The sequence below is a fragment of the Astatotilapia calliptera genome, chromosome 10, assembly GCF_964374335.1.
Source record: "Astatotilapia calliptera chromosome 10, fAstCal68.1, whole genome shotgun sequence".
Taxonomy (NCBI): domain Eukaryota; kingdom Metazoa; phylum Chordata; class Actinopteri; order Cichliformes; family Cichlidae; genus Astatotilapia; species Astatotilapia calliptera.
In genome coordinates, this window is record NC_137431.1 from 29,154,188 (window position 1) to 29,181,213 (window position 27,026).

The following is a 27,026-nucleotide window of genomic DNA, read 5'->3' on the forward strand; positions in this document are numbered from 1 at the left end:
AGCCGAAATGCAGTGAAAGATGTGATTAAACCCCATCTCATCTGACCCATACCTTTTGCTTAAGCTAGAAACTTCCAGGATTTTGGAGGAACATCTTTGTAACCATGCCATGTCCTTGGCACAGAGACTGCATATTGCTCGTTTGTTATTTTGAAGGGTCCCTGAATTACCCAGAATTTATTAAAAAGAAATTAGATGTCTTGGCCTTTGCCTCTCTCATTGCCACTACAATCATCCACCTACACTCAAGTCTTCAAAATCTGTCCGAGTCCTACTAAGAAATGTCACATGGGTGTCTTTCCTTTTATGTCTTGGTAAAATACTTGCAGCCCCCCATTGATTACACACGTACTGCTTTCCCATGTTATGTACTTGAATTCTCAGGGATGTTGAACCTTTGCTGCACAGCTGCTTATATAAAAGCAGTAAAACATTACCTCATCAGGATCCAGTGAAGGAGTGGGAGGACAGGTCTTTCTTTTTTTTACCTTCTTTTAATTTTACCTTAGTCTATTCTTGGTTTGCTCTGGCTCTTTGTAGCTCGGCTTCTGTCTTTGCCAGGACATTTCTGTTCATATGTAACCTGTAAAGTTTCCAGCACCTACAGTCGTAGCTGTCTAGACAAGTACGTGCATTAAAAATCAGCCAAACACTGATTGGCTGATTGATCCCATCTCCGTTGTAGATGATGAGTTAATGGCCTCATCAAAATTAATTTACCATGTTCCTTGAGACAAGAAAAACATCGGAACTGACACATGATGTTAAAAGTGTGTCTCCAAACGCGGCACCTCACTCCCCCCCTACCACAGATTTCTATATAAACAAATTCTCTTTTTAAACAGGAAGTCTCATTCTTAGGCTGCTGGATAGCATCAGTCATACTGACACCATTGCAACTGCATCAATCATAATCATGCACAGTACACAACTTGATAGCTTGTTAAATGATCATAAGGTGCAGTCAAAATGTGATGACATGCCTCAGGAACAGTAGCAAAATAGGACAGAGAAACTAAAGAGACCACATCCTAGCCACTGAAACGTTCTCACCGCGTGGCTGGCTACCAAGTGAAGGCAGGAGGCTCACGATGGGTTCTGCAAGCTGCTGATACACAGCTCCACTTTCTCATTGTGTAAATCAAGTATTTTGAAATAGGAAACAAGCTTCTCCACAATTTCTTCCCACTGTGCTTAAAAGTCCAGGAATTTTCCAATTCTCCCTCCATCCTGGGAGAAAGCAACACAATATGTAGCTTTCTTGGCACAAAAATAACATTACAGCATTAAAAAAAAAACAGGCTTCTTGAATGGTTTTGGATGGATTTGTGTATGTGTGTATATACATTTGTTTTAAATAAAACATTTTTTTATAAACAAAAGAAAAAAAATGTTGTCTGAATAACCTTATCTCTATACTTCTAATTTTCTAGATCTACCCACATTGTTAGCACATTGTGCACAAAATTAAACACATATTTTTTAACATTCATTTATTCATTTACTCCGTGGCCCTTAGAGGTCAAACGGAAAGAAAACGCCAGCGAATTAAAAAAATGTTGCAAAAGCACACAAAACACCACATAAGTTGAATAAACCACAACGTAAATCAAAACAAAAGTGTTTCTGGGGACACAATAAGGTGACGGACCAGCATCAGTGAGCAAATGTTCTTATGTTCTATTTCTATTGTATTTTATTCAACTTCAGTTGTATTTTCGGTGCTTTTTGCAGCATTTTTCTTTTTTCCTGTGTTTTTTTAAGTTTCAGTGTGATCCAATAATCCAATGAAAATAACTTCACAAATTTTCCTAGAAGGGAGATTGGATTTATTATACTCTTTGCTAGTTTCATATTGTATTCTTGGACTCCTGCAGTAGCTTTGCATGCTTCACTGTTCAAAAATAATCCTTATTTACAGAAACAGCCCCTCACTTCATCCTCTGACTGAAACACTTGATTTTAGCTTTTTTTAAGCCAGTTTTCTTCTGATTGGTTGCCCCTCATAAATACAAGATTTGAACCAAAGACCTGTTAAAATCTATCCCCTGTGACATCATACAGATCCAATGACAGAAAACATTCCATGAAACTGATCATGTAGAGTGGTATGAAACGGCTCAGAGTGAAACTCTAGGCCAATATAATATGAGCATCCTACAGCAGTACATTTGTCTACAAGTCTCATCTAGGAGCTCGGTTTCAAGAGATTCTTGATCTCCCTGGTTTTACGTGATCAAATAAATCAGTAGGGAACACAAGTTCACTTTAACAACAAAAGGGAAGCCTTACAGATACCAAAATGTCATCACAAATCCTCGTCTTATAAAACATCCTTGCCGTTTCGTGTTCTTTTTGCACAACTTCAGTCCAACTGAGTTTTATTTATATAACACAAAATCACAACTGCAGTTGCTTCAAGGTGCTTACAGTTGCTCTGCCATTTAGAGGCCTCAATGGCAGCCTGAAAGCGGGTTAATCGTAAAGAACCACACTCCTCGATTGAGGAGGGAATGAAACAAACAAATAAACAAAAAAACTCTGTTGAAGTATAAACTTTGGAATATCAGTGATCATATCAGCTGTAATGATCTGTTTTGTCCTTGATAAAATATTCTCATAATGATTTTTTTTTAAAATATTTAAAAAAAAAATCTGCAGCTTCTGAAGATTAAAGATAATTTCTGCATGATTAAAATATGGCCTTAACATTATGCTTGCAACAATGCAAATAGATAAACTTATGCAATGCATATTTTCCATATAATGTAAACATTGCTCTCATACAATGTTTACTTTTACCTGCAATCTTTTAAACAAACTCCACCAACCTCTACTTCTTACTGACCTCAAAGATTACATCCTGATTTCGGTAAATTCCACACTGAATTAATCTACTTGCCTATCTCCCCATGATTGCAGTTTCTTTCACTCAGTTCTTCATCCTTAGATGGATGCTGAGAATACAGTACTTTGATGTGGTGCTTTGTTGCAAAAGACAAAACAAAACAAAGAGCAGCTATGTGTTGTCTGTTTTTAAAAAGCAGCAATTTTGAGTTGATTGTATTTAACATTAACTTGGTTTAAATGGGACTGAACAACTTCAAAGGTAGGAATGTAAAGGTATCTACAATTAAAAGGGAACTAATTTGGAACCCTGTGGAACTCCATGGAATATGGGGAGTAAAAGAGGAAAAAGACCCAGCAAAGTAGACACACTTTGTCCTGAGACTACAATGGAAAAGAAAAAAAAAAACAGCCTGATTTACTACAGTATGAGCCAACCTATTACATCAGTGCTTGTTAGTTAAGTTATTGGTAAAACAGACCTGTACAACTACCAGTTATTCACGACAATCTTATGAATGTACTTTTCTTCTACTATACAAGTTTGTGTTGGCCCACAGAGCACTTCTTGTTATCTAGAAAGAAAAAAATACTTGAGTGTATGAAAATGACAGAAAGGCAGTTCAGAAGCCGAAAGAGCTTTTTTTCCATGTCCAGTGACTTAGAAATGCAATTTACCAGCAACTCCTCCACAGCTGCTGATTATGTGAGTAATTCATCATTTTTTCCCTTTACCTCAGCACTTATTTTTAACCACACACACAGGATAAAGCCACTCATATCAACATAGCAAAAGCAAATGAGTCTAAAGAACTTTAAGCTAATCGAGAGCTACTTGAAAGTGCCTGGACCACTGAAAACTGTTTGTGCCATTTCAAATTAATATTCATTAGATTTTCTGTCTCATTTCCTTCTCTCATCTCTGACAGACTGGATGCTACAGCTAAACTGTGAAGTCAAACTGAAAAACCTTGATTTTACTGCAATAACATAGTACAGTACATTGACTCATTTACTTTTCAGGTGCTAAGTTTTATATGTTGTAGAAAATAACTGATAACGCTGATATAGCTGTGTGGTTTGATTGTGTCTGGATCTGCCGTCACTGCCTTGGAGCGCCAGTGGGGGAACGATTTACTGTGAGCAAGGAAGGAAGTCCCACTGAGATCAAATCTCTTACACAAGGGCAACAAACTCAAAACATCTCAGAAATGCAACAAATACAAGGTAAAACGCAAGCTATACAATAAACAAATAGTAAAAAAAACACACCCATCAAAACATCCACATCTCAGTTTACGTTAGACGGGGAGGAAAGTTGCCGGAATTTGGATTGTGTGTCGACCACCCCCAGCAGGAGATAAAAAGCATCAGCTTTTAGATGTAAGCTAGTTCATGTGGTTTTCTCTTCCCCTCACTGTAACAGCCGACTTAAATCAGTGATTCTCTTGTTGAAGTCACAGTGAATTTCATAATTAATCACTTGTGGGCCTGACTTGGTCAGGAACATAATTTAAATCACAGACATTTTAAGATGATTTGGAAAAGACATTATCTCCCCTAAATCACTTCAGCTGTGTTATGTGAGCTATATTTATTTTATATTTTGTGAGCTTTTGGGAGATTTTTCCAACTTCTGTTGGTTTTCAGCAATTTGTTTTAATTTTTTTGTGTGTGACCTTAATTTGCAGTGCGTTTGACCTCTCAGGGCCACCGTATAAAACCCATAATATTTAAGAACCAGGCAAACCACTTTAATGTATGTGCAGTAGCAAAATGTCCTTTAATTTTGGTCATAGCATTTTTTGGACTAGTTTTTATGCTCATTTAACTTCTTGTTTGCTCTGTACCTGTTGCTTTCCTATGTATCAGTGACAGCTACCTGCTTGCATACTTAGTACTTGCTTTGGTCCCATTTCTATTATCCTCCTCCTATTCTCTATCTTACTTGTTAAGCACCTTGGCATACCCTTGGTTTATAAGTGTGCTTTATAAATAAAGTTTATTATTATTATTAGTTATTTCTCACATACTTGTAAATGGAGTAATAGAGACAGAGTGTACATGGTACATAGATATATTATGAAAACTATGTACAAGACAACAACTACAGTCCCTGTTACTTTGACTGAAAGTTGCTGTCAATATGTCAAAAGAAAACTTTTTTTTCTTTCTAACTCGATTTGCCAAATAATTAAAAAAAAGTTTGCATATGTTCTGAAAATTTTCACAACTTTTAAATATTACTGGTTTCAGTTGAATGGACATTTTTCTGCATTTTTCAGATACATCAACAAGCAGGTGAATAAAATGCATGTTTATCAGATAACCAGCCATAAATGTCCTTCAGGAGTTCACAGGTGGCCAGAACCATGACTGTAAATGAATGACAATGAGCTCTGAAGCAGCTGGATGTATAAATAAGCACCTGTTTGCCAACAAGTCAAGATATCAGCTTAAAATATGATCACATGTCCCTATTGTGTGCATTTTCAATGCTGCTGGTGTCTCACAGAAAAGGACATGGTATAATTTGGCACCAGTGCCTGGATGCATCACGTTTAAGCAGCAGTGAGCCAGGTCTGTCACTCCCAACAAACAAACAAAGCAAAAGACAAAGCTCCAAACGGGATGCAGTCCACTTTCTTGTGGCTAATAAACAACCCACCCATCCGTCACCTAGCCAACTCACTAATGGAGATTTTGTAGCTCGGGGCTGTGATCTCTCAGCGCCCAGCGTTGCTGCAGCTGGTGCATCAAAGAACCCTTGCACACCATAGTGAGTTGCAAGCACTATCTGGCAGAACAGCATTATTTGATGCCACAGGGTAGAAATGCATTATCACAACTTCTTTTTTCTGCCTCCAAGTGGCAAGAACCCCCCCAAAAATCTTAGAGACAATGACCAGTACCACTGGCAAGTTGTTGATGTAAAAACACAAAAATATACCTAAAAACATTGCAACATTGTCAACATTGACAGTAACAAGCTCTGAACACAAGATGAATAAAAGCTGGGGTCTACCACACCAGGCAAAATCCTAAGAGCTAAAATCCCGTGGGACTTCTAGACAGACAGACAAACTGGTCAAGGCTAACCAACCGACATAGTAGTGGTGGACAAGCAGAAGGAGACAGGTGCAGTGATATACCAAGTGATAGCAACATGAGAAAGAAGAGATGAAAAGCTGGAGAAATACCAAGGGCTGAGAGAAGAGCTCGAGAAGATGTGGAAGGTGAAGGAAACAGGAAACAGTGGCTTCTGCACATCCCAGGAACATGATCCAAGATCTGTGTCCAGAAGAGAGAAGTCCAAGGAACAGCAAAGACACTGCAGAGGACCCTCAAGCTCCCAGGCCTTGGGTAGAGGACTTGAGCCTGAAGGATACATGTATATAGATACGTATCCACATAGCTGCCCACTTGGAGACAGCAGCCCAGATTTGAGTCTGACACGTGGCACTCTTTTGTTTCTCACCACTTTCCTGTCTATTTTCACTGTTTCACCATCAAATAATGGCAGAAATGCCCAAAAAATAATCCAAAAGAAAGTGCCCTCACAAGCTGTGCAATCTATGATCTTTGCTGCCAACACCCCCAAAACTCCCACAATAATCAGAAAACAATATTTAAATGAAGAGCAAAACTGGCATAAAGAAACAGCTCTGCAGACGCAGACTGCTGCCTCCACCACACACTCTTGTACTGTGTGTAGGAGACAGGGCTCAACAATCTGTCTAGCAGTATCCACAGCAGGATACTAATCAGATATCTCCAAGGAGCTGACTCTCCCCACATGAATCACACATGACTTTTACAAGACGTCTCACTGGACTAGTGACGACATTCAACTCATCTAGCGTGCCAACATGTTTCAGTTGCCACTTCAGCTTACTCTCAAATCCATTTTGTCCAGTTGTGATTTTGTAGTTTCCGTCTGCCTGTATCCTTTAACAGAGCGCACTTTAGGAATCCACGACAAACCAAGAGCGTCGAGACACATACAGTAGCGAAGGAGGAAGCAAAAACCTCTGCCTGGATAGTAACAAGCCCAGCATGCCTGACAAGCACTGACATTTTTACAGCACTCACTGTCTTCTTTTCAGTTTCACACTCACAGATCATTCATTTAGCCTGAACACCAGCCCTTTGCTAACAGCTCTTTTTTATGCCAGCATATAAATAATCCATACCAAGAAAGTAGCAAGTAAACTGCATTCACTGCGAGAGTGACCACAATGGATAAAATGACAGTATTTTTCGGTCCATAAGGTGCACCAGATTATAAGGCATATTAAGTGAAACCAAACAGTCAGATAAACAAACTTTACTCAACTCATTCTTGCGTCCTCCACTTCCTATTCCCATGTTGTTGCAGTATATTAATGACCAGTGTTGGTCAAGTTACTTGAAAGTAACTATCAGTAACTAATTACTGATTACTTCACCAAAAAAGTAATCCCGTTACTTTACTAATTAGTTATTTTCAAAAGTAATTAATTACCTAGTTACTTTTTAAAAACACGATTTACAACCTGAAGAGGTGATAAAGCGATAGATCTTTCAGCCCAATTCTACTTTTTCTACATAATCCATCATACAAAATTTAATCAAATGGAAAAGTCTGTTTTTAAAACTTGTTTTATCAGTTTTAATCTTTTAACTTTATGCATCAAGCAAAAACTTAATTATATGCAACATTCTCTGACTGGAAGAAATTTGTTTAACATTTAAACCTATTTTCTGCACATTCCAGCACATAAAATAATTTTTTTTTGTGTGTTTACACTCAATCTTTCAAATAAATGCAAGTAAAACACAGCAGAAAATAAATAAAGTCAAAGACTCAGTGGTCCTGTTGCTCTATTTTCACCTGTATCCGGTTGTTCAGTCTGACGTCACTAGCCGTGTCTGGGCCTAAACTCCGCTGCAGGTCCATATATCAAACGATCACTATGGCATTACTGAGAGTTGAAAAACTGTCTAAAGTCTTTCATCTTTAATAAAATAATCAGCGTTCTGCTCTACCAGGTGTAACAATTGAGTTTAACATCCAGGCATCCATGAAAACGGAATTTATGACATTTAACGGAGTTAGAAGTTAGCAGGGAGTTAGCTCGCTAGCTTCTATCTAAATACAATATAGCATGTCCTGACTGCGGGGTTTTGGAAACAAATTAAAACGTACAGCTCTGTTATCACTTCCAGCATAAATGAAGACAGAAAACTAAACAGCAGTGACGTTTGTAGGGTTACTGAAGTTTGGCTAGCTGGTATATAATGATGTGCTACGTGACCGCTAGCGACACAGGTATGTTAGCATAATATAAACAAGCTAACTTTTTTTCCACTCGATAAAAGTTAACGTGAGTGTTCTCGGTGGTCAGAAACAAATGTAATCGCATGGCAGGATGCTGTAAAAGGAGAACAACTGAGATAATCCATCCACAATACGAGGTTAGTCATTCATATACTGCTGCATGGGCTGGGCTGTAGTTACATCCTAAGGTTTTAAAAACAGCTTAAATAAATGATTAGCGGTAATAAAAACCGAGGGAGGTCAACAGTGATCACTGACTGTTTTAGGAGCTTTTTGAGATCAAATAGAAGAAAATACATAACATTAAACATGTTAACAACACAAAAGCCATATTAAACGCAGACTACTTTAGACCCGGAAGTAGGATTCGTCGCGTCATCACTGAACAACCGGATTGCAGGCGGAGGTTTGCCCATCTCTGTTAATGACTAACCTCGTATTGTGGATGGATTATCTCAGTTGTTCTCTCGACTGAAGTTTGGTCCGTTTGCAGCATCCTACCGTGCCATTGCATTTGTCCGTAACCATCGGGAACCCTCACATTAACTTTTATTAAGTGGAAAAAAGTTAGCGTTCATCCTCCAGCTTCACTGTGTTTATGTTATCCTAACATAGCTGTGTCACTAGCGATCACGTAGAACATCGTTATATACCAGCTAGTCCAACTTCAGTAACCCTACAAACGTCACTGCTGTTTAGTTTTCTGTCTTCATTTATGTTGGAAGTGATAGCAGAGCTGTACGTTTAATTTTTCAGAAATCTCGCAGTCAGAACATGCTATATCATGTTTAGGTAGAAACTAGCGAGCTAACTTCCTGCTAACTTCTAACTCCTTAGCTGTAATGCTCCGACAATCCACCAAGCTGTGCAGCTTCATAGCTTACCAAAGTTGTACTAAAACATTTTGACAGATTTTTGAGCGCCGTGTACAATCGGTTCAAGGTCAATAAGCACAACCAGAATTCATACATAAGGCGCACTGTCTATTTTATTTTAAGTGTGCCTTATAGTCTGAAAAATACGGTAGATAAGAGTGTTTCAGAGGGACCGCTTAGGTAAGACTGCAATAGTTTGTACATGTGCACAGGAGGGATAGTGGATACATTGGATAAAGGATGTTGTAGATGGGTCTTCCAGGCAGGAAGAAAAGAGAAAGCCCACAGGGAATATTCATAGATGTAGTGAGGAGGATTTGCAGAGGGTTGGTGCGACAGAGGAGGATGCTGGCACTATTTTCTTTCCTTTTCATCTCACACACCCCAAAAATCACTATATGATGAATAAATCTGTTACTTAATTTTCAAAATGTCAAACAATCCCTTAAACAGGACTTTACAAGCCAACTGATGGCATCACAATGACAATATCCATCTTTTATATACCATCTTTGTATGAAATACTAGAGAAGAAAAACAATGGCAAAATGGTTTGAGTATCTTTGCTTGGATCAACCATGGGGTGAAAATTCTTTCTGATAGTAACACGCATGTGTAAGGTGCTCATGCAGGTGTGAAACAGATTAGAAGCAAATAAGGGAACAGCAGCAGGAAAGGAGCACCCACAGGAGAAGAAGGAAATCACAAAGGATGTGCAAATCCTAACTGCAACATTTTGGCTCAATTTTCATTTTTCAAACTAAAAGCAACATATGGTTTAGTGGTTTTAGGGTTCCTAATACACTGGAGTGGTTTGAATGCAAAGCCTAAATGTAGTAAAAGCTTTTCAAACTAAAATTTATGGATGTCTCCTAAGATGTGACTCCTCGTGCAGCTTTTATGAATCCCCGTTTCCTTTTTCTATTAATCTGTTCAAACATAAAATCAATTAACATAACCAAACACACCGCCGTGCAGTGGTGTTTACTTTACATTTTCCAGCTACATGTACCATTGCCTCAGGGAAAACTCAATTATGATTGGCTAGAGGATGTCCATTAATTGAATTTAATGCACAGCATTACCGGATACCTCCGATGAGACCATCTCCACATCACTCTGAATGAAAGCAGGCACGGTGCTAAATAATACAGTGAAATATGTCTCACTCTGTGCTCGCTTCATTATTTTCTCCAAAGACTGACAACAAAGCAGCGCATACAGTAGGTAGCAACCCAGCACAATAATATTCCAAGTGTATTGACTGGGTCCCAGGTATTACACAGCCCCTCAGGGGTTACCAGGGAAACAGAGGTATTACCAAGAAAAATGTCTGATCATATGCCAGGATAAAGGGGAGGGTGTCTTTGACTGGTTCACACTATTCTCCCAGTAATCAATTCAAAAATTTAGCCATGCACTTTAAAGTGAAACCCCTTCCCACAAGCCTCCATCTTTTCGTATTATTTATGGTAACAATACAACAAAGAAATTCTGACATGCTAAGAGGAACACCAGTGTTAGTCTGTGACACAGGTCACGTCTGAATCTCTTTGAGAGAATGCGTGGGTAGTTCAGGATTTGAGGCTTTAAATGTGTGCAACAGGAAGCTGGGTTGAAATACATCTCCTGCCAATGTCCTGGTAGGATCTCTTAGATCAACACCTCTCTGAAAACAGTGGGGCGCTAACTATTGTGCTGATGCAAGAGAAGCGGCTGAGGCATACAGAGCACTGGCATTCACACACATATTCCACGCAGAGAGGATAAATAAAGCTGTGCCCGTAACAGCAGAGGTAAAAACAGGTGAGAGAAATTGTTGCTCAGAGGCTTAAGAGGAATATTTAGGCTTCTCAGTCTCTGGTTCTCTCGCCTTTAAGGAAAAAAAACACAAAGCGCCTCGTTTGTACTTGTACTAATGTGATTATCTCCTCATTCAAACTTCAGTTCCCACGTCTGGCTGGAAATGCTGAAAAATGTCCATGTCTGCAGTAGATTTCAATGAGGTAAAAGCAGCAGCCTCGAACAAATGAAGCCAAAGCTCAAGGGAGAAAAAATGCAGCTCTCTGAACCGTCACAAGAGGCTGCCCCCAAAAACAAGACAATGCCACAGACATCAGATCAAAACAGTGAAGCCAGCATAGGAGCATCTTAAACCTGTTTTTCTTGAAATGGCCACCGGGGGCATTTCAAGAGGTTGCAAAAAGACTTAAAATTGTACAAGTATATGGGAAGAGGCTCCTCCCTTCCCTTGGTTTAGGTTTCACTTTTTCCAAACTCGACTAATATCTAGCAAGTGTTTGCGGACAAGTCAGACTCCATCTTCTATGCAAACTATCTCGACTGGTTTTCTTGTTCAGCATCCAGTTTGCAAATGATTTCATCCAATGACAGCCAACAGTTTTCAGGAACTACTCAGAAATTGGTGAATACACGTATTTTCCTGCGGTTGCCAGATAGTTGGAGCCTTGTGTAAGTGAATGATTAGCTGTTTGGAGTTTTTAAATATTAAACAGCTAACATTGTGGTTCATGCATTTTAACAAAAAACTGGCAGGCTAGCCTCTGACTTATCATTCCAAAAAAATTGAAGATAACAAATTGATAAAATTCACTGAAGTTTCCAACCAACTGTAAAGATGTCTCCTTGAATGTAAAACTATATAGTTTGCGTAAAATATAGCATTAAGAACACTAACATATCGGTGTGGAAGTGAAGTGTTAGAACCCCTGGATGTCAGAAATGTGAGAAAACCTTGTCAGAGAGAACGGAAAGATAAAGGTCTGTAAGGTATTTCATGTTCTAAGTTGTACAGGCCATCACATCCATCATTATTAACACTGTCACCCTTTAGCCACATGTGCCATACTCTTTTGTGGCTGAATGCTTTCAGCAAGCATTTGGCGTGATGCCGTAGTAACTGTTTCCAGGAAAGACAGATCAACGGCTTTTAAACACGGGCTTACATAATGAAACAAAATACAATTTGAAATTACATAAAATGTGGCAACAGGGTGAGCTACAAATTTGAGGCCTTCTATTACAGCTAAGCCTTTCATTGTCCAACTGAGTTGAGGGAATACAGAAATGTATTGTACAGAGACACTGATCCAAGATTCATTGCCAGATTAGGCTGCTGGCTTCTACTGTTCAGGGCCTCTTGCCGTCTCCTGGTGCCAGTGCTCATTGCAGATCCAGAGTCCAGGCTTGGAGACTCATCCATTAAATTGAAAATGGGCAATTGGTCAAACTCACAATGTTGGCAGGCACAGCAGTCCAGCCTCATTGAAATTACCAAAACATACAAAGTGTTCCTCAGTCTTTATGTCAGCATGTACAAAATATTCATTGGTTCTATATTCTAATAGATGAAGTGCTGCCTTGAATATAGCGTTGTAAGAGCTTTTAAATTAAGAATTCTTCATGTTTTCATGTCTGAGTGTCATTTGTAAATGTGTATACAAATGGTTTGCAAACCTCCAGCAAACACTCACTAAACTGATTGGGGGAAAAACTTATATATTCTTTGTGACTAAGGTCACCCACTGATCTCTAACACTGTGCAATTAAGTTCTAAGGGGAAGATGTCTGAAATTTAAAAACACTACAAAATCATAGTATTTACAAAGATTTTAGTAGTTTTCTGTTGAAGAAGGTAAAACAGTAACAACTTTATTTAGCCACTGTTAGCTGCTGTTAGCCGCTGTTAGTGAAACTATATTTGTAGTAAGGGTGTAAGATTTCTCCAAGCGTTTATTCACGCTTGGTGAATAAACTCTCATATGTTGTCAGACTGTAACTGACTACACGAGACTTGAGGAGGAGGAAGTCGACACATTTTATTAAGATCATGATCGCGTTGTCTCTTTCCTTTGCATTTTAATTTCTTTGTTGTCCCTCCACTGCACTCGAATGTCTACACCTTTTTTTTTCTTCTCTTTTCTGCCTTTGGTGTACTACATTATATATTTGGCCAGTCTCTAGCCAGACACGTAAAACGTTACTAGTCAGAAGGGAGGTATCCTTTCCGACCACTGTATTCAAATATGGTGAAGTAACATGGCTGCTTACATGAACCACAAATCTCCTCCTATGTATTTTTAATAGATTCAGTTTAAGTTTATGAGAATGCATCAGTTTGTTGGAAGATGAAATTACACACTAATCTATGTATATTCATGAATACAATATACATTTTCATAAGATAAGATAAGATAAGATAGAACTTTATTAATCCCTCGGGTGGGTTCCTCTGGGAAATTCGACTTCCAAAAAGCGCAGCAACGACCAAAGTTACAGTTACAGAATTGTTATGTATATATATATATATATATATATATATATACATATATATATACACACACACACACACACACACACACACACACACACACACACACACACACACACACACACACACACATATAAATACAGAGACAAATATAAATAAAATATACAAAGGGGATAAATAGAATAAATAGGAATAAAAAATAAAAATACAAGTGAATTGCACATTTCAAGTATTGAGTCTATTGCACCGTTGACTATTTACAAAAGTATTGCACAAGGTATTGCACAGTGAGGTGAAGAGGCACTACAGCTTAGTTGTTCCCCCCTCCTTTGTCCTCCTGTTTCCCCTCCCTCTCCCCTCCAGAGAGGAGTTAAACAGTTTGATGGCGTGTGGGACAAAGGAGTTTTTAAGTCTGTTAGTTCTTGTCTTGGGGAGAAGCAACCTGTCACTGAACAGACTCTTCTGATTGTTTATGGCCGTGTGCAGAGGATGCCCAGCATTGTTCATAATGTCCAGGAGTTTCTTTAATGTCCTTTTCTCTGCCACTGTCATCAGAGTGTCCAGCTTCATGCCGACCACAGAGCTAGCCCTCCTGATCAGTTTCTCCAGCCTGGATGAGTCCCTCTTTGCTGTGCTGCTCCCCCAGCACACCACAGCATAGAAAAGTACTCCAGCAACCACCGACTGGTAAAACATCCTCAGGAGCTTCCTGCAGATGTTAAAAGACCTCAGCCTCCTGAGGAAGTACAGTCGGCTTTGGGCTTTTTTATACAGGTGCTCTGTGTTGCATGACCAGTCCAGTTTATTGTCCACCCACAGCCCGAGGTACTTGTACTTGTTGACCACCTCCACCTCCTCCCCCTCTATCTGAACCGGCAGTGGACCTGCTCTAGACCTCCCGAAGTCCACAACCAGTTCCTTAGTCTTTGAGGTGTTGAGTTGCAGGTGGTTTGTGTGACTCCATGCGACAAAGTTCCTCACCAGACTTCTGTACTCCTCTTCCTGATCATCCCAGATACACCCCATGATGGCTGTGTCGTCTGCAAACTTCTGAATGTGGCATAATTCAGAGTTGTAGCAGAAGTCAGAGGTGTACAGGGTGAAGAGAAGAGGGGACAGCACAGTTCCCTGTGGTGCTCCTGTGCTGCTGACCACAGTGTCAGACGTGATGTCCTTCAGCCTGACGTACTGTGGTCTGTCGGTGAGGTAGTCGGAGATCCAGGCCACCAGGCAGGGGTCCACCTCCATCCTGTTCAGTTTTTCTTGAAGCATACAGGGCCGGATGGTATTAAAGGCACTGGAAAAGTCAAGAAACAGTATCCTGACCGTGCCTTTTCCCTCATCCAGGTGTGAGTGGGCTCTGTGTAGGAGGTACAGGATGGCATCCTCCACTCCGACACCCGCCTTGTATGCAAACTGTAGTGGGTCCTGGGCATGTTGTACCTGTGGTCGGAGGAAGTTGAGGAAGAGCCGCTCTAGAGTCTTCATAAGATGTGACGTCAGTGCCACCGGTCGGAAGTCATTCAGCTCATTGGGCCGGTTCTTTTTGGGGACCGGGACGATGCAGGATGTCTTCCAGAGGGCGGGCACTCTCCCCAGTCGCAGACTGAGGTTGAAGACTCGTTGTAGCGGCTCCCCAAGTTCAGCAGTACACGCCTTAAGCATCCTAGGACACACCTTGTCTGGGCCTGCTGCCTTTCTGGGGCGAAGCTTCCTCAGTTGCCTCCTGACCTGATCCACTGTGACACTGGGAGATGTTTGGGAGGAGGGGAGGGGGGGAGATGTCTTGCTGCTGAGAGAGGGATTGGAGGAGGGGGGTGTCATGGTGTCAGGAAGGGGGGGAAGCGAGGGAGGCAGGAGAGTGGGGAGAGGACTCTGTAGTGAAGGTGAGGGTGAGGGTGGGGGGGTTGTGGGCTGGTCAAACCTGTTGAAGAAGTTGTTGAGTTCGTTTGCCTTCTCCACAGTCCCCCCCACTGTGCTTTTCTTGGTGTTGTGGCCTGTGATGGTTTTCACACCATTCCAGACCTCCCTCATATTGTTCCTCTCCAACTTCTGCTCCACCTTCCTCCTGTAGGTGTCCTTTGCTTCCCTCAGGCAGCGTTTGACCCAGAATGACCCTGAAAAATGACCTTTAAGACTTTAAGGTTACATCAACGCTTTTCTGTGTTTTCTACCCAATCTACTGACTTTTATATAAGCCGAAGAAGCCAGTTAAAAGGCTCCACTGTCAAGACCATCAATAAGACAGGCAGTGTGAGCTGCTGGATGAGATGATTAAATGGTTGCTCTATTCTCCCCGGCACACAAAACAACTTCCTGTTTTCAGACAGAGCTCCTCATCCAAGCGCACACAGAGCAGAAAGCTACCTGCCAGAACACCCTTTTCTCTTTTTAACCAGCAACAGTCATAGCTTCACTTCACTTTGCCTTGAAGCAATCTGTGTGAAAAAGGCCTATGAGGCCCTGTTACATGACATACGACAGGGTGGTCCAAAATAGCATGAATCTTATCTGAAGAAGAAATGAAACATTTGTCACCTTTGACGCAAATATCTGCTCTGCTTAAAAACCTATACAGCGATGATCTGAGCTACCCATCTTCTAAAATCAACTCTAGTTTTACTAAACGAATAGTAACGTAAATGAAAGAGCATGTCTGCTGTGCGTGGATAGGTATTCTTTGCTGTAGATAGCTGTTGTAAAGCTGCAGGCAGCAGTGTCATGCAGATATACCTGTGAGTCACGTTGTTTCATGTCAGCACTGACAGTATCTACTGATCACACTTTGCAATCCCTCATCTGGTTGTTATCTCTTAGACATGCAGATTTTTGCCACAAACATTTAGATGCAACATTGCAAATTGTAAACTTACCCGCTTTACCTACTAACCTACTACTAAACTACTAACTAAACACAAATAATAGCATTTTTAACACTAATACTGCTTTCTGCTCCCGAAAATGCTCAAATCTTTGAATGGCAAATGACTACAAAACACTTTAAATGTGGTCATTTTTGGAAGCACTTACATAAACAAACCTCGGTACAAAATCAAAGCCCAGATTGTTCAATGAATAGTAGCTGTTTGGTCCCAGTTTATGCACAAGCATATTTTTCTATTTTTGGATGCTATTTCTCACTCCCACATAGACAACAAAGCATATGAGTGAAGCAACAGGAAGTTGTCTCTCCAAACACAAGACTGTGCTCCACACTCCAAATATGGATGGTCCAGAATTACACTGCATCCACTTTTTTTTTTTAAAACCATAAACTGTGTAGGCATTTTCAAAAGGATATTCAATCACAGTTCAATGATACTTCACTCCACTCCCATGCTCTCATAACGCATAATCCACTCCCGCACCCCACTTATGGGCTCAAAACCCAAGGCTCTAATCTGTCATGTGCTTTAAGCTAAATCCTCGCGGGTCCTGTTGTTTCTTGCAATTACCAACATCTATTATATGGAGCACCATGCCATGCCCTGTTGGGAGCTTTTGTTATACTATTATAATGCACCACTTATTATCTGGATTTAGTATTACCAGATATTTAAATTTGTTCGCACACACATTCTGTCCCAGTGAAACTAATTAGAGTTACATGTTATCAATAAAACAGACCGCATGCCTTCCTTAATTACTCTCCGTGCAGAACTGTAGCTCAGGCTTTGACATGCAGCTGTGTATCTGAACAGAAACAGTGAAATGATTGCTAAACATCAGAAAATATCTGCTAAGTCTTCAGCTTTTGCTTCTTTACACTGCCTATTGTGGATTTTAAGGTTTTTTTTGGATGAATAAGCCAGATTGCAGGACTGATTTTATCCTGAGTTTAAGAGTTGGAAAACTCTGTTTATTTTTAAATGAAATCTGCACCCCCCCCCAAAATGTCTGCTAGTGATCCAAGAGTTTGGTTCAACTGATCAGCATTTAAAGATGTGTTTGCTCATTTGTTCTGGCTCTGAACTTTGACATGAGCAAATAATCGTATGCTTCTATGATGAGTTTTCCTAGGGTGCCAAATTGCGGCAGGTGTTAATTAGGGATGGGTACCGGTATCTGGTGCCTTTATGGCACCGGTTCTGACATAAACGGTAGTAACCAGACCGAAAAGCAGCGCACATTTCGGTGCTTTATTTCCTGAGATGTCATACACTTTGGATTCTAGCCAATCATTTTACCTTTCTGAGGATAGTAGGCGGGCCCAGGTACGTACGTTCTTTTAGAGCAGAGCTACAGATTAAAAATGCCCAAGGCGAAGCGGTCAAAAGTCTGGCTGTACTCCACAGCAAAATATGCAAACTCAGCAGCCTGCAACAAGTGCTTTAAGGTGATACTGTGCAAAGGAGGTAACTCCTCGAATCTGATGAAACACCTGGTGACGCATAGCGTTTTTTAAAAGCCGAGAAATGCACCGTATTTGATAGCTTGCTGCAAGACCTCACACTGTGCACATCTACTGCGGGTGGGTTGCCTGTTATCGGACCCGGAATTAGCAACATCCCCCAAGAACCCGAAGAGGAGAGTCCTGGCCCCTAGCCCTGCCAGTGTAGCAGAAATGATGACGGATGATGATGGCAGCAGCAGCCGTTCTTCTCTGAGTGAGTAGCTTAATATTGTTCGTGTGTAATTTACGTTGAGTAGGCTAACCACGTTATTAAACTAATGCATGTAAGGTGAACTAGCAAACACCGTCGTAGTTACATGCGGCTGTCTTCTTGTTTGATGGCAGATACTCCCTTCACTCTGGCCAAAAAGGCTAAAATGACCAAAGAAAAAGTGGAAAACAGCTAAACATGAGAGGTTTTTGGACAAAGTTTGTGTTTTTTTCCCATTGTTTAAGCACTGCTTCCAGCCAAGAGTGATACCATATATGACCTATAGCTGCAGAAAAGACTAACATTGTTATCTTTTTACATAAAAAGAGATAAGAGATAAGATAAGATACCTTTATTAGTCCCACGAGTGGGAAATTTTCAAAACAGCTAAACATGAGAGGTTTTTGGACCAATTTTGTGTTCTCCATTCTTTAAGCACCAGTTCGAGCACCGTTTAAGCACCGGCACCCTTTCAAAAGTACCGGTTTGGCACCGGTATCGGATAAAACCTAAACGATACCCATCCCTAGTGTTAATGAACGGTAGGACAGTGCACCACTATTTTGATAAATCTTCCTGAAAGACTTTTACATTCAAAACAAGGGTTTATGACCCTCTCTGAAATGGTTTTAGTGGTTCAGACTTTACCTTCAGGTGCATTGTTCCTGTCAACTGCTGTTTCTTAGTTGACATTACAAACTGATGAAACAGATACCTGAAAACACTTTACTAGCTGCTTCGTCTGGTTAGTGGGTATCAATTATTTCAGTTTTGAGAGTGCTAGGCCAGAAGAGCCAAGGTTTGAAGAGTCAGTGTGCTTATAAAGCTTTGAAAGTTACATAACCTGAACTTTATTGTGAACAAACCAAAGTCTTAACAAGCTCATTAAGGTCTGAGACCTCCGATCTCTTGGGGATACCTAAACAGTTTCTTTCCCTTTTTAAAACCCCCCCACCAAAATTAAACAACATAATGCACTAACTGTGATTAAAATGTGGATAATAACGGGTCACCTTTTACTTAATGCAAACTAAAGTTTGGTGCAGTTTAAAATTGCACAGGTTCTCCCACTTTTCCTAGGCATCAATGTCAAACGTAGGTGAAGGATAAAGATGTTTTGAAAGTTCACCGGCACGGACTGTGAAACCTGGGAGGTAAAAGCAGAGATCAAATCGGCACAGCATTATGAAATCAATTATTCATGCATGTTGAAGAGAGACGTCGTCAAAGTTACACCGCCTTGACGGCCCATCACTCCCGGTCAGATGGTCATACAGTGCAACAGATGTGGAAAATCAAGCTGTTCCCGTGCTGGTCTTTGTGAACATGAGCAAGCTTGCCAAGTCTAACCCACACTTGAGTCACTTAATACACTGAAAATGATGGACTGCTGCTGATGATTATGGTCTCGGCCTACACGTAAGATATTGCACTGAGCAGAGTATAATGTTGAGTATTACATGCTATGCAGTTACACTGTTACACACAAATAAATAATGAAAAAACACAATGACTTCAAGCTTACTGTTTCTCAAGGCAGTTTTATTTAATTAAGCAGGTCATGTCAGCTCTGCTCTGCTGACATGAGCTGTTTATCAGAAGTGTTAGCTTCTTTCTTATGATCAATTTATTTATCCACAGATTTGTATTTGAAGTGTTTTTCTTAGCAGAATAAAGTGACTCCACTGGAAATATACTGGAACAACCTTATGCTTTGTAATGATGACTAAATTACTCTTTAATCTTAAGCTAGGCAGATGTATACCGGACACAGTAAGGTTTACAATTTGGTCTAAGGATCCAAGAAGTAAGAAGTAATATGAAAGTAGGGTGAAACAGCAGTCTGGTCAAAACTGAGATACGTTGGCAAAAACTGCACCTGGGACAGAAATATGTTGCTTCTATGTGCAAAAAGAGGAAAAGTGAGCTTTACAAAGCAAGAAATATCTATCAGATTATTGCAGTAAAGATGTGAAATGTATGTTGTTGTTTTTCAAATCGAATTAGGTTAAACTGCCCACTAATTTGATAACTAAAGGGCTGTCACACCTATATTTGCATCTAAATTCAGTGTCACTTGTTGCATGGTGATTTGCACATTTGGAAAAACAAACATGGATTAGAATGTCATCAATGTAATGCAAATCATGTGTTTGGTTTTCTCTTCATCAGGAAGATTTTGTTTATTTATTTTTGTTATAATCGATAAAATGATACGATATGATATTCATATTCATACAGAACTTCTTGTTTGGTGGAAATTTTGACTTAAACTTCCACATGGCATTTAATAACATGTCTATCAGACAGCAAAGCCATGTCTGTAATATTGGCACAATCTTTAGGATCTAAAATGTTGTTGTGAGTACAGCCCCTCAAGAAACAACAACACGATCACGTTTAAACAACATAAAAATGCAGCTGTGTGTGTGGGATGGAGTGAACTTACAGGTAACTGTTTCTCCAGGCAGTTGTTGAAATTCTTGGTTTGATTGGGCTTCAGCTTCTTGAGAGGGATTCGCGTTTCCCCGATGAACTCGTTGTGGCGGAATTTGTCCTCATCACACACTGAAATCCTGAGATGATAAGAACAGAGAAGTGTAGGAGGACATGAGTAGAGCGAGGTTTAGGTTAGGCTTTGTTGCTGAGAGGAGGCTTAAAGCCATAAAACCAGTCATTTTCCACCATCCACCTTCACAGGGCTTCAATTTGTACTTTGTAGTCACAGCTGCTAAATCTGTAGGACCACAGCACTCAGAGCACTGAAGCTACAACCAAGTAGTTCTGCAGGGATCATTGTCAGACTCTATCAGCATGACAGGAAATGATGAGATAATTATACACGAGGACGCGTTCAACCGTGCACGGATCAAAAGATTCAAACATACTAAGATGGAAGGGGAAACTCTACGTGAGAAGACGTTGAGAAAAATTTGACATCATGTCAAAGTCATTTAAGACCCAGTCACGAATTCATCTTGAACACATCTCCATTTGCTCGTCTTATTTACTCAATTAGTGCAGCACGAATCGAACTGTGCTGTGGCGCATTGTCCTTTCCGCCTGTTTACTGATTTCTATTATGTGCCCACTTTGCATTTGTTTCCACTGAACACACAAACAAAACAAATCCTCTTTTCAGTGCAAGACGGCGTCCTTTCTTAACAACAATAAAGACGTGGATTTATAATATAACACAGTAGGCTACAGTCACAAAAGCTAATGATTGATGGGGAACCGAAAGGTCTCTTGCAGTCAAAAGGTGCACGGGGCCACAAAATGAGCTTTGTGTTTTACTGGAGATCTATATTCTTCGCCAGCATTTCATTAAGTTTATAATGAAAGCCAATTATTGGTGCTCCCTGCAGACCTATGCTTTCAATAAATGCAGAGAGCGCCCACCGCCCTAACATGACATGATTCACACTCACGGCTCCAGCATGCCTGTGTTGGGGAATACTGTTTGTTTCAAGTGCTTTTCCGCTGCATAATCAGCTGCAATACTGAGGAAAACATGCAGCCTTTAGGAACCGCACAGCGTTAGGATGTTGTATGTACGTTAATATGCATCACTAATACAGTAGACTGTATGGGACGTGATGCAATCAGACTCTCAGTGAAAATAACTGGACAGGTGCTGAATTCAAATTTCAGTTTCCAAGAAGAAATAGGTTGCGCTGTTTTGGAAGCATGGATGCTTTTCTCACAGTCTATTGTTTCTGGAAAATGGTTAATAAAGGTGTTTTCTGTGTGTGAATAGATCTTTTGGCTTGTGTGCACAGTGTCTGTCACATCTCATCTCTGCTACATTTGCTTCAGGCCTTCATTGTTGTTGTGGCATTCAGTCCAGTAACAATACAGTATTTTTTTTCTGCTCCGCAACACAAAATAATCAGCAAAATACAGTCACATATTTGCAGCGCGTCGATAAGGTTGACAGTCGGTCACTGCAGTCCAGCAATTACTCCAGCTGTCCCAGAAGTACAGCGAGCGCTTTGCAGCTTATATTGTGTAGTAGGAAAGCATGTTTTCACAAAATACATTTAAGCTATTAGAAGTAATGCAATAAAACTTTTGCAAACATTCTGTGATGATTTGGTAGTCACTTGTGTAAACTTATGGAGGTGATAAAAAATGTTTTGTGTCCCTTGTTTCTGTCTTGTTTGCTGGACAAATGGAGGACAAAGTGACAGGCCTAAAAAAACAGTATCTGAAAGTCACGTCCTGAGGAAATGCGAAAAAAATACAGCAAACACCTGACATAGAACCAGCGAGATGCATCGGGCTCTTCAGCTGATCCACCTACTGTTTGTTTATGCCTCATCAGAAATGGCCTCAGTGGAAGGGGAGCAGTGAAGAAGCCATTCTTGAGGAAGGGAAACAGGAAGAAAAGAGGTGAAGTTTGCCAAATTAAACAAGAACCAGACTGATCATCAGGTCTTACAGAGGAGGTCCAGAGAAGGTCAGGAGAGCGATATGACTGTGAGGGTCTAGAGCCACCTGAAAAACATGGCGTCTGTCGTGGTTTGGGGCTGATTTCAGCCATTGGTGCAAAATTCAATAGAATTATAAACGCAAAAAGGAACCATCTGATTTTAATCCATCACACAATACCATCATGAAAGACTAAAAAACTACTTGGATAGAAGAAGACACAGAGGAACACTATCAGTCACAGACTGGTCTCCTCAGAGCCCAGATTTCAACAATACTGAAGCAGTGTGGGATCGTGACAGACAACAGAAGAACAACCAGCTAAAATTCAAAGAAGAGCTTTGAATGTCCTTTAAGAAGGCTGGAGACCCAGTCCTGAAGACTACTTAAAGAAATTGTAAGAAAGTTCGACTGTGTTGAAGAACAAAGGTCATCATACCAAATACTGAAAAGCTCATTAGAACTGTAGCTTATACTGTAGCTTCATGCATGCTTGCATGTTTCAATAAATCATTGCACCCATTTCTAATCTTCCTAGATAAATATGAAGAAGTTTTTGCACAGTACTGTATCTAGATAAACATTGTATTTAATGGCAAAATGTTAGCAGCATAAAACATTCCCATTAGTGTTAACTGATTGTAAGAAGAGAGACTTTCAGAGAAACCTCACTTCTTAGCACGGGCTTGCTTCTTAGTAAGCGCTTGCTTCTCAGAATGGGCTGGAACTCTTTGAAGACATTTTGAACACCGCTTTGTCGTTTGGCATCTGTGCCCTGACATATTGGGTTATGGCATTTGTGAGATCTGTCTGTCACCACCAGTTTCTCATGTTTTAAATAAGATTACAGCTGTGAAGAGGAGTATTTTACCCCAAACAACAGTCGAGGTTTTAGTGAAATTAGAAAAAGCAGGCAAAAAAAAAAAAAGAAGTTACAGTTTAACTAAGTTCAACAACCTCAACAATTACAATATCTCCCTATGAGGAGCACTTGGCAACTGTGGAGAGGGCGAACTCCCTTTTGACAGGAAGAGACCTCCAGCAGAGCCCAAAAGGACATAAATAGGGATCTTTAATAAATTAAGTCCCAAAGGTAACTTGAGGTGTGAATACCAGACCTTCAAAGAGAAAACAGTTAAGTGGAGATTATGTGATTATGTGCAAAATATCCACTTCCACATGGAAACACAAAAGATGATTTCAGCACTGTCAAGGGCAAGAAAACCCTATTACTCTAAAAAAATATAGAAATGATGGCCAATCAGAAGTCTGGAGATAATGGTTATTATTATCAAAGTTGAACAAGTCTTACGTTTGGAGAAAATCGTCTCATGCTAACAGTAACATGGTGCAAGTCTGTTGTCGAAAAACAAGATAAACATGCACATGCACAGTAAACAGTATTTACATGTGGACAATGCTCTAAAAATTGGGCGCCCTTTCAATGAGTGCATGTCAAATGTCGGCTCAAGGGGTCAGTTTAGATTCGTGGGTGGACCTCGGCATGCTGCTAACGGAAAAACAACTTTTGCAATGCTTTATTTTACAAGGGTGTATTTTAATATAAAACATGTAAAACATCCCTAACCACCCAGACTAGTGGGGACTTTTTCCAGCTTTTTGAAGTAGAAACACACCTGTGTGTTATTTCAGGAACAACACTTTTTTTCAGAGAGGAGGAACAAGCAAACCAAAAGGATCATTAAGCTGAGGACTTGTTCCACCCACATTTATCTTGAGGAAGGGAACTGGAGGACAAATCGATGGAGCCGGTAAATGAAATGCTGTGAAAGTCCCTGAAATGTTTTCACGGCATTCCAGCACATAACATTAACTCTAGAAACACATTTGCGACTGGGGTGCTTGGGGGTAAGTGAAGACAAAAGCAAACTGAAATCCTCCACTGCATACGGCCCACCTGGGATGTACGAAATGATTATGCATATGATTGCATAACCTACCTCCGCCACTTGATTGTACAGTGTTAACACTTTGGTAAAAATACAGGAGCAAAGAATGGTGAAGTAATAAAAACAAAATGCTTTCATTGCATAAGGGCACCGCATTTATCTCAGGAAGATGGAGTTTTAGTGTGTTCTCAGGTGTTGTAGTGAAACACAAATAACCAAACAAACAGGAAGTCCTCTCACCCAAACAGAAGTGCTATTTGGAAATCTGACAAATGAAGGATTTCCCAACTGTTATTACGATCTGAAGCTATTCCAGACTCGGCATGCAAACTCGCAGTGAAAAGGAAGAAAGAGGAAAAGCAACATCATCATTCACTTCTGCTTGAGAGGCTGTGGTTAAACACAGGCTGTAATGTAGTTAGTCTAAAACAGAAACCAAGAAGAAGAGAAACTGTCAAACATCACTGCTCCCTGAAAATGATCTTCTGAAGCCTTTAAAAACAGATCCACGGCAGCTAAGCACACCAAAACAACAAAAGACAGATTTATTCTATCCCTCTCTGCCTTTCAACTCTCCCTTCTATTTTTCTTCTTGTTCACTACACACACCCTTTCCCCCTTATATCCGTCCTTATAAGATGTGTTTGTTATTTTCTTACTTTGTCTTCTATTTCCCCTTCACTTCCTTTCGTTCTTTGGTTAAGTTTTATTTTCTTCCATTTTCTTCCTCTTGCCTATTATTCCTCTATTTTCATTTTTCTCTTCCTTCCTTGTATCTCTTGCTACTTCCTTTCTTCCTTGTTCCATTCCTTGCTTACTCTGTTCCTTCCTTCCTTTGGCTCCTTCCCTTTAAACCTTCTTCCACCCTTCCCCATTTTTTCCTGCCTCTTCCTTTCTTCCTTTATTCCTTCTCTTCTTCCTTGCCTCCTTGGTTCCTTTCTTGCTTTCCCTGCTGCTTCTTTCCTTACATTGCTTTTTCCATCCATCCATCCCTCTATTCATCTTTCCTACCTGTATTCCTTCCTTACTTACCTCACTATGTAATGCTCCCTTATTTTCTTGCTTCCTTACTCGTTTACCCTTCTCCTTCTTTTTTGGGGTTTCTTCCTTACTTCCCTTTAACTTCTTTCATCCCACACCCCCCTTCCTTCCTTCCTTCCTTCCTTCCTTCCTCCAACGCCCCCTTTCTTCCTTCTTTCCTCCCTCCCACACCCAGTTCCTTCCTTCCTTCCTCCCTTCCTTCCTTCCTTCCTTCCTCCCTTCCTTTCTTCCTCCCAAGCCTCCTTCCTTCTTTCCTTCCTTCCTCCCACACCCCCTTCCTTCCTTCCTTCCTTCATTCCTTCCTCCCACGCCCCCTTCCTTCCTCCAACACCCCCTTCCTTCCTTCCTCCCACACGTCCTTCCTTCTTTCTTTCCTTCCTTCCTCCCACACGTCCTTCCTTCCTTCCTACCCCCATGCCTCCTTCCTTCTTTCCTTCCTTCCTCCCACACCCCCTTCCTTCCTTCCTCCCACACCCTCTTCCTTCCTTCCTTCCCTCCTCCCACACGTCCTTCCTTCCTTCCTCCCATGCCTCCTTCATTCCTACCCCCATGCCTCCTTCCTTCCTTCCTCCCACACCCCCTTCCTTCCTTACTTCCTCCCACACCCCCTTCCTTCCTTCCTCCCACACCCCCTTCCTTCCTTCCTTCCTTCCTCCCACACGTCCTTCCTTCTTTCCTTCCTTCCTTCCTTCCCTCCTCCTACACGTCCTTCCTTCCTTCTTTCCTTCCTTCCTTCCTCCCATGCCTCCTTCCTTCCTACCCCCACACCTCCTTCCTTCCTTCCTCCCACACCCCCTTCCTTCCTTCCCTCCTCCCACACGTCCTTCCTTCCTTCCTTCCCTCCTCCCATACGTCCTTCCTTCCTTCTTTCCTTCCTTCCTCCCTCCCATGCCTCCTTCCTTCGTTATATTTCTTCATTTGTATCCATATGTCCAACCACTCCTTTCTTCTTTTTTCCACATCTTTCATCCCTTTCTTCTCTTTCCATTCATTAAGTGGACACACGTGAGTAGCACTGACAGTACCTGAGTGTTTTGCGGACCATATCCTCATCAGTGATGCCGTAGTAGGTCAGGGTCTCATTCCAGACTGGGTTGAGTGTATTGTGCAGGGTCTTGGTTCTGAGTTTATTGGCCTGAAAGACAAACAAGGAAGACTGTGATTAAAAAGAGCTGAACATCATTCATGAGTGAAAAACACTGAGCTCCTCCTACAGCTCAGGAGAGCTCATCCCTCAGGTGTCATTTTCATTGAAGAACTGACAGAATTATATAAACATCCTTGAAAACGTACAAAGCCTCTCTGCCAGGGTGAAAATTTGTCAACGCGTTGACGTCTGGTGCCACGCATGCAAACACGAGCTCGGTGCTGCTGCATACTGAACGCTGTCAGGAATGAAATATCAGCAGCAGACTGCATTTACATGAAGTGACAGGCATAATCAAAGCATGGCAGGAAGTGGGTAAAAACACTGAGAACAATGTGATGAATGCTCTGAAGTTAAAAGATAGACACCATGGTTGTTCTGGCTCAGTGTGATTCTGTTTCTGTCAACAGCACATTTTTGAGAAAACAATTTTCCAGTCACTGACCTTTCACTGGGATTAAATCTTTATACTTAAAAAACAGTCTGAAACAAAAACAAATGCACCACCTAACCAGCTAATACCATACACAACTTTAAATTAATATTTTCATAACTGA

The 27,026-nt window shown here is 40.7% G+C and overlaps 1 protein-coding gene across 2 annotated transcripts in view; it reads right to left on the reverse strand.

Moving 5' to 3' along the window:
* Window positions 1-27,026, reverse strand: part of doc2b (double C2-like domains, beta) — a 188,821-nt gene that overhangs the window by 20,137 nt on the left and 141,658 nt on the right. For both annotated transcript variants that reach the window (XM_080307606.1, XM_026183042.2), the window contains 2 exons: window positions 26,348-26,457; window positions 20,387-20,513 (listed from right to left, as the gene is read on the reverse strand). In XM_080307606.1, coding sequence (XP_080163732.1) covers window positions 20,387-20,513; window positions 26,348-26,457 — 237 coding nt within the window. The remainder of the gene's footprint in view (window positions 1-20,386; window positions 20,514-26,347; window positions 26,458-27,026) is intronic.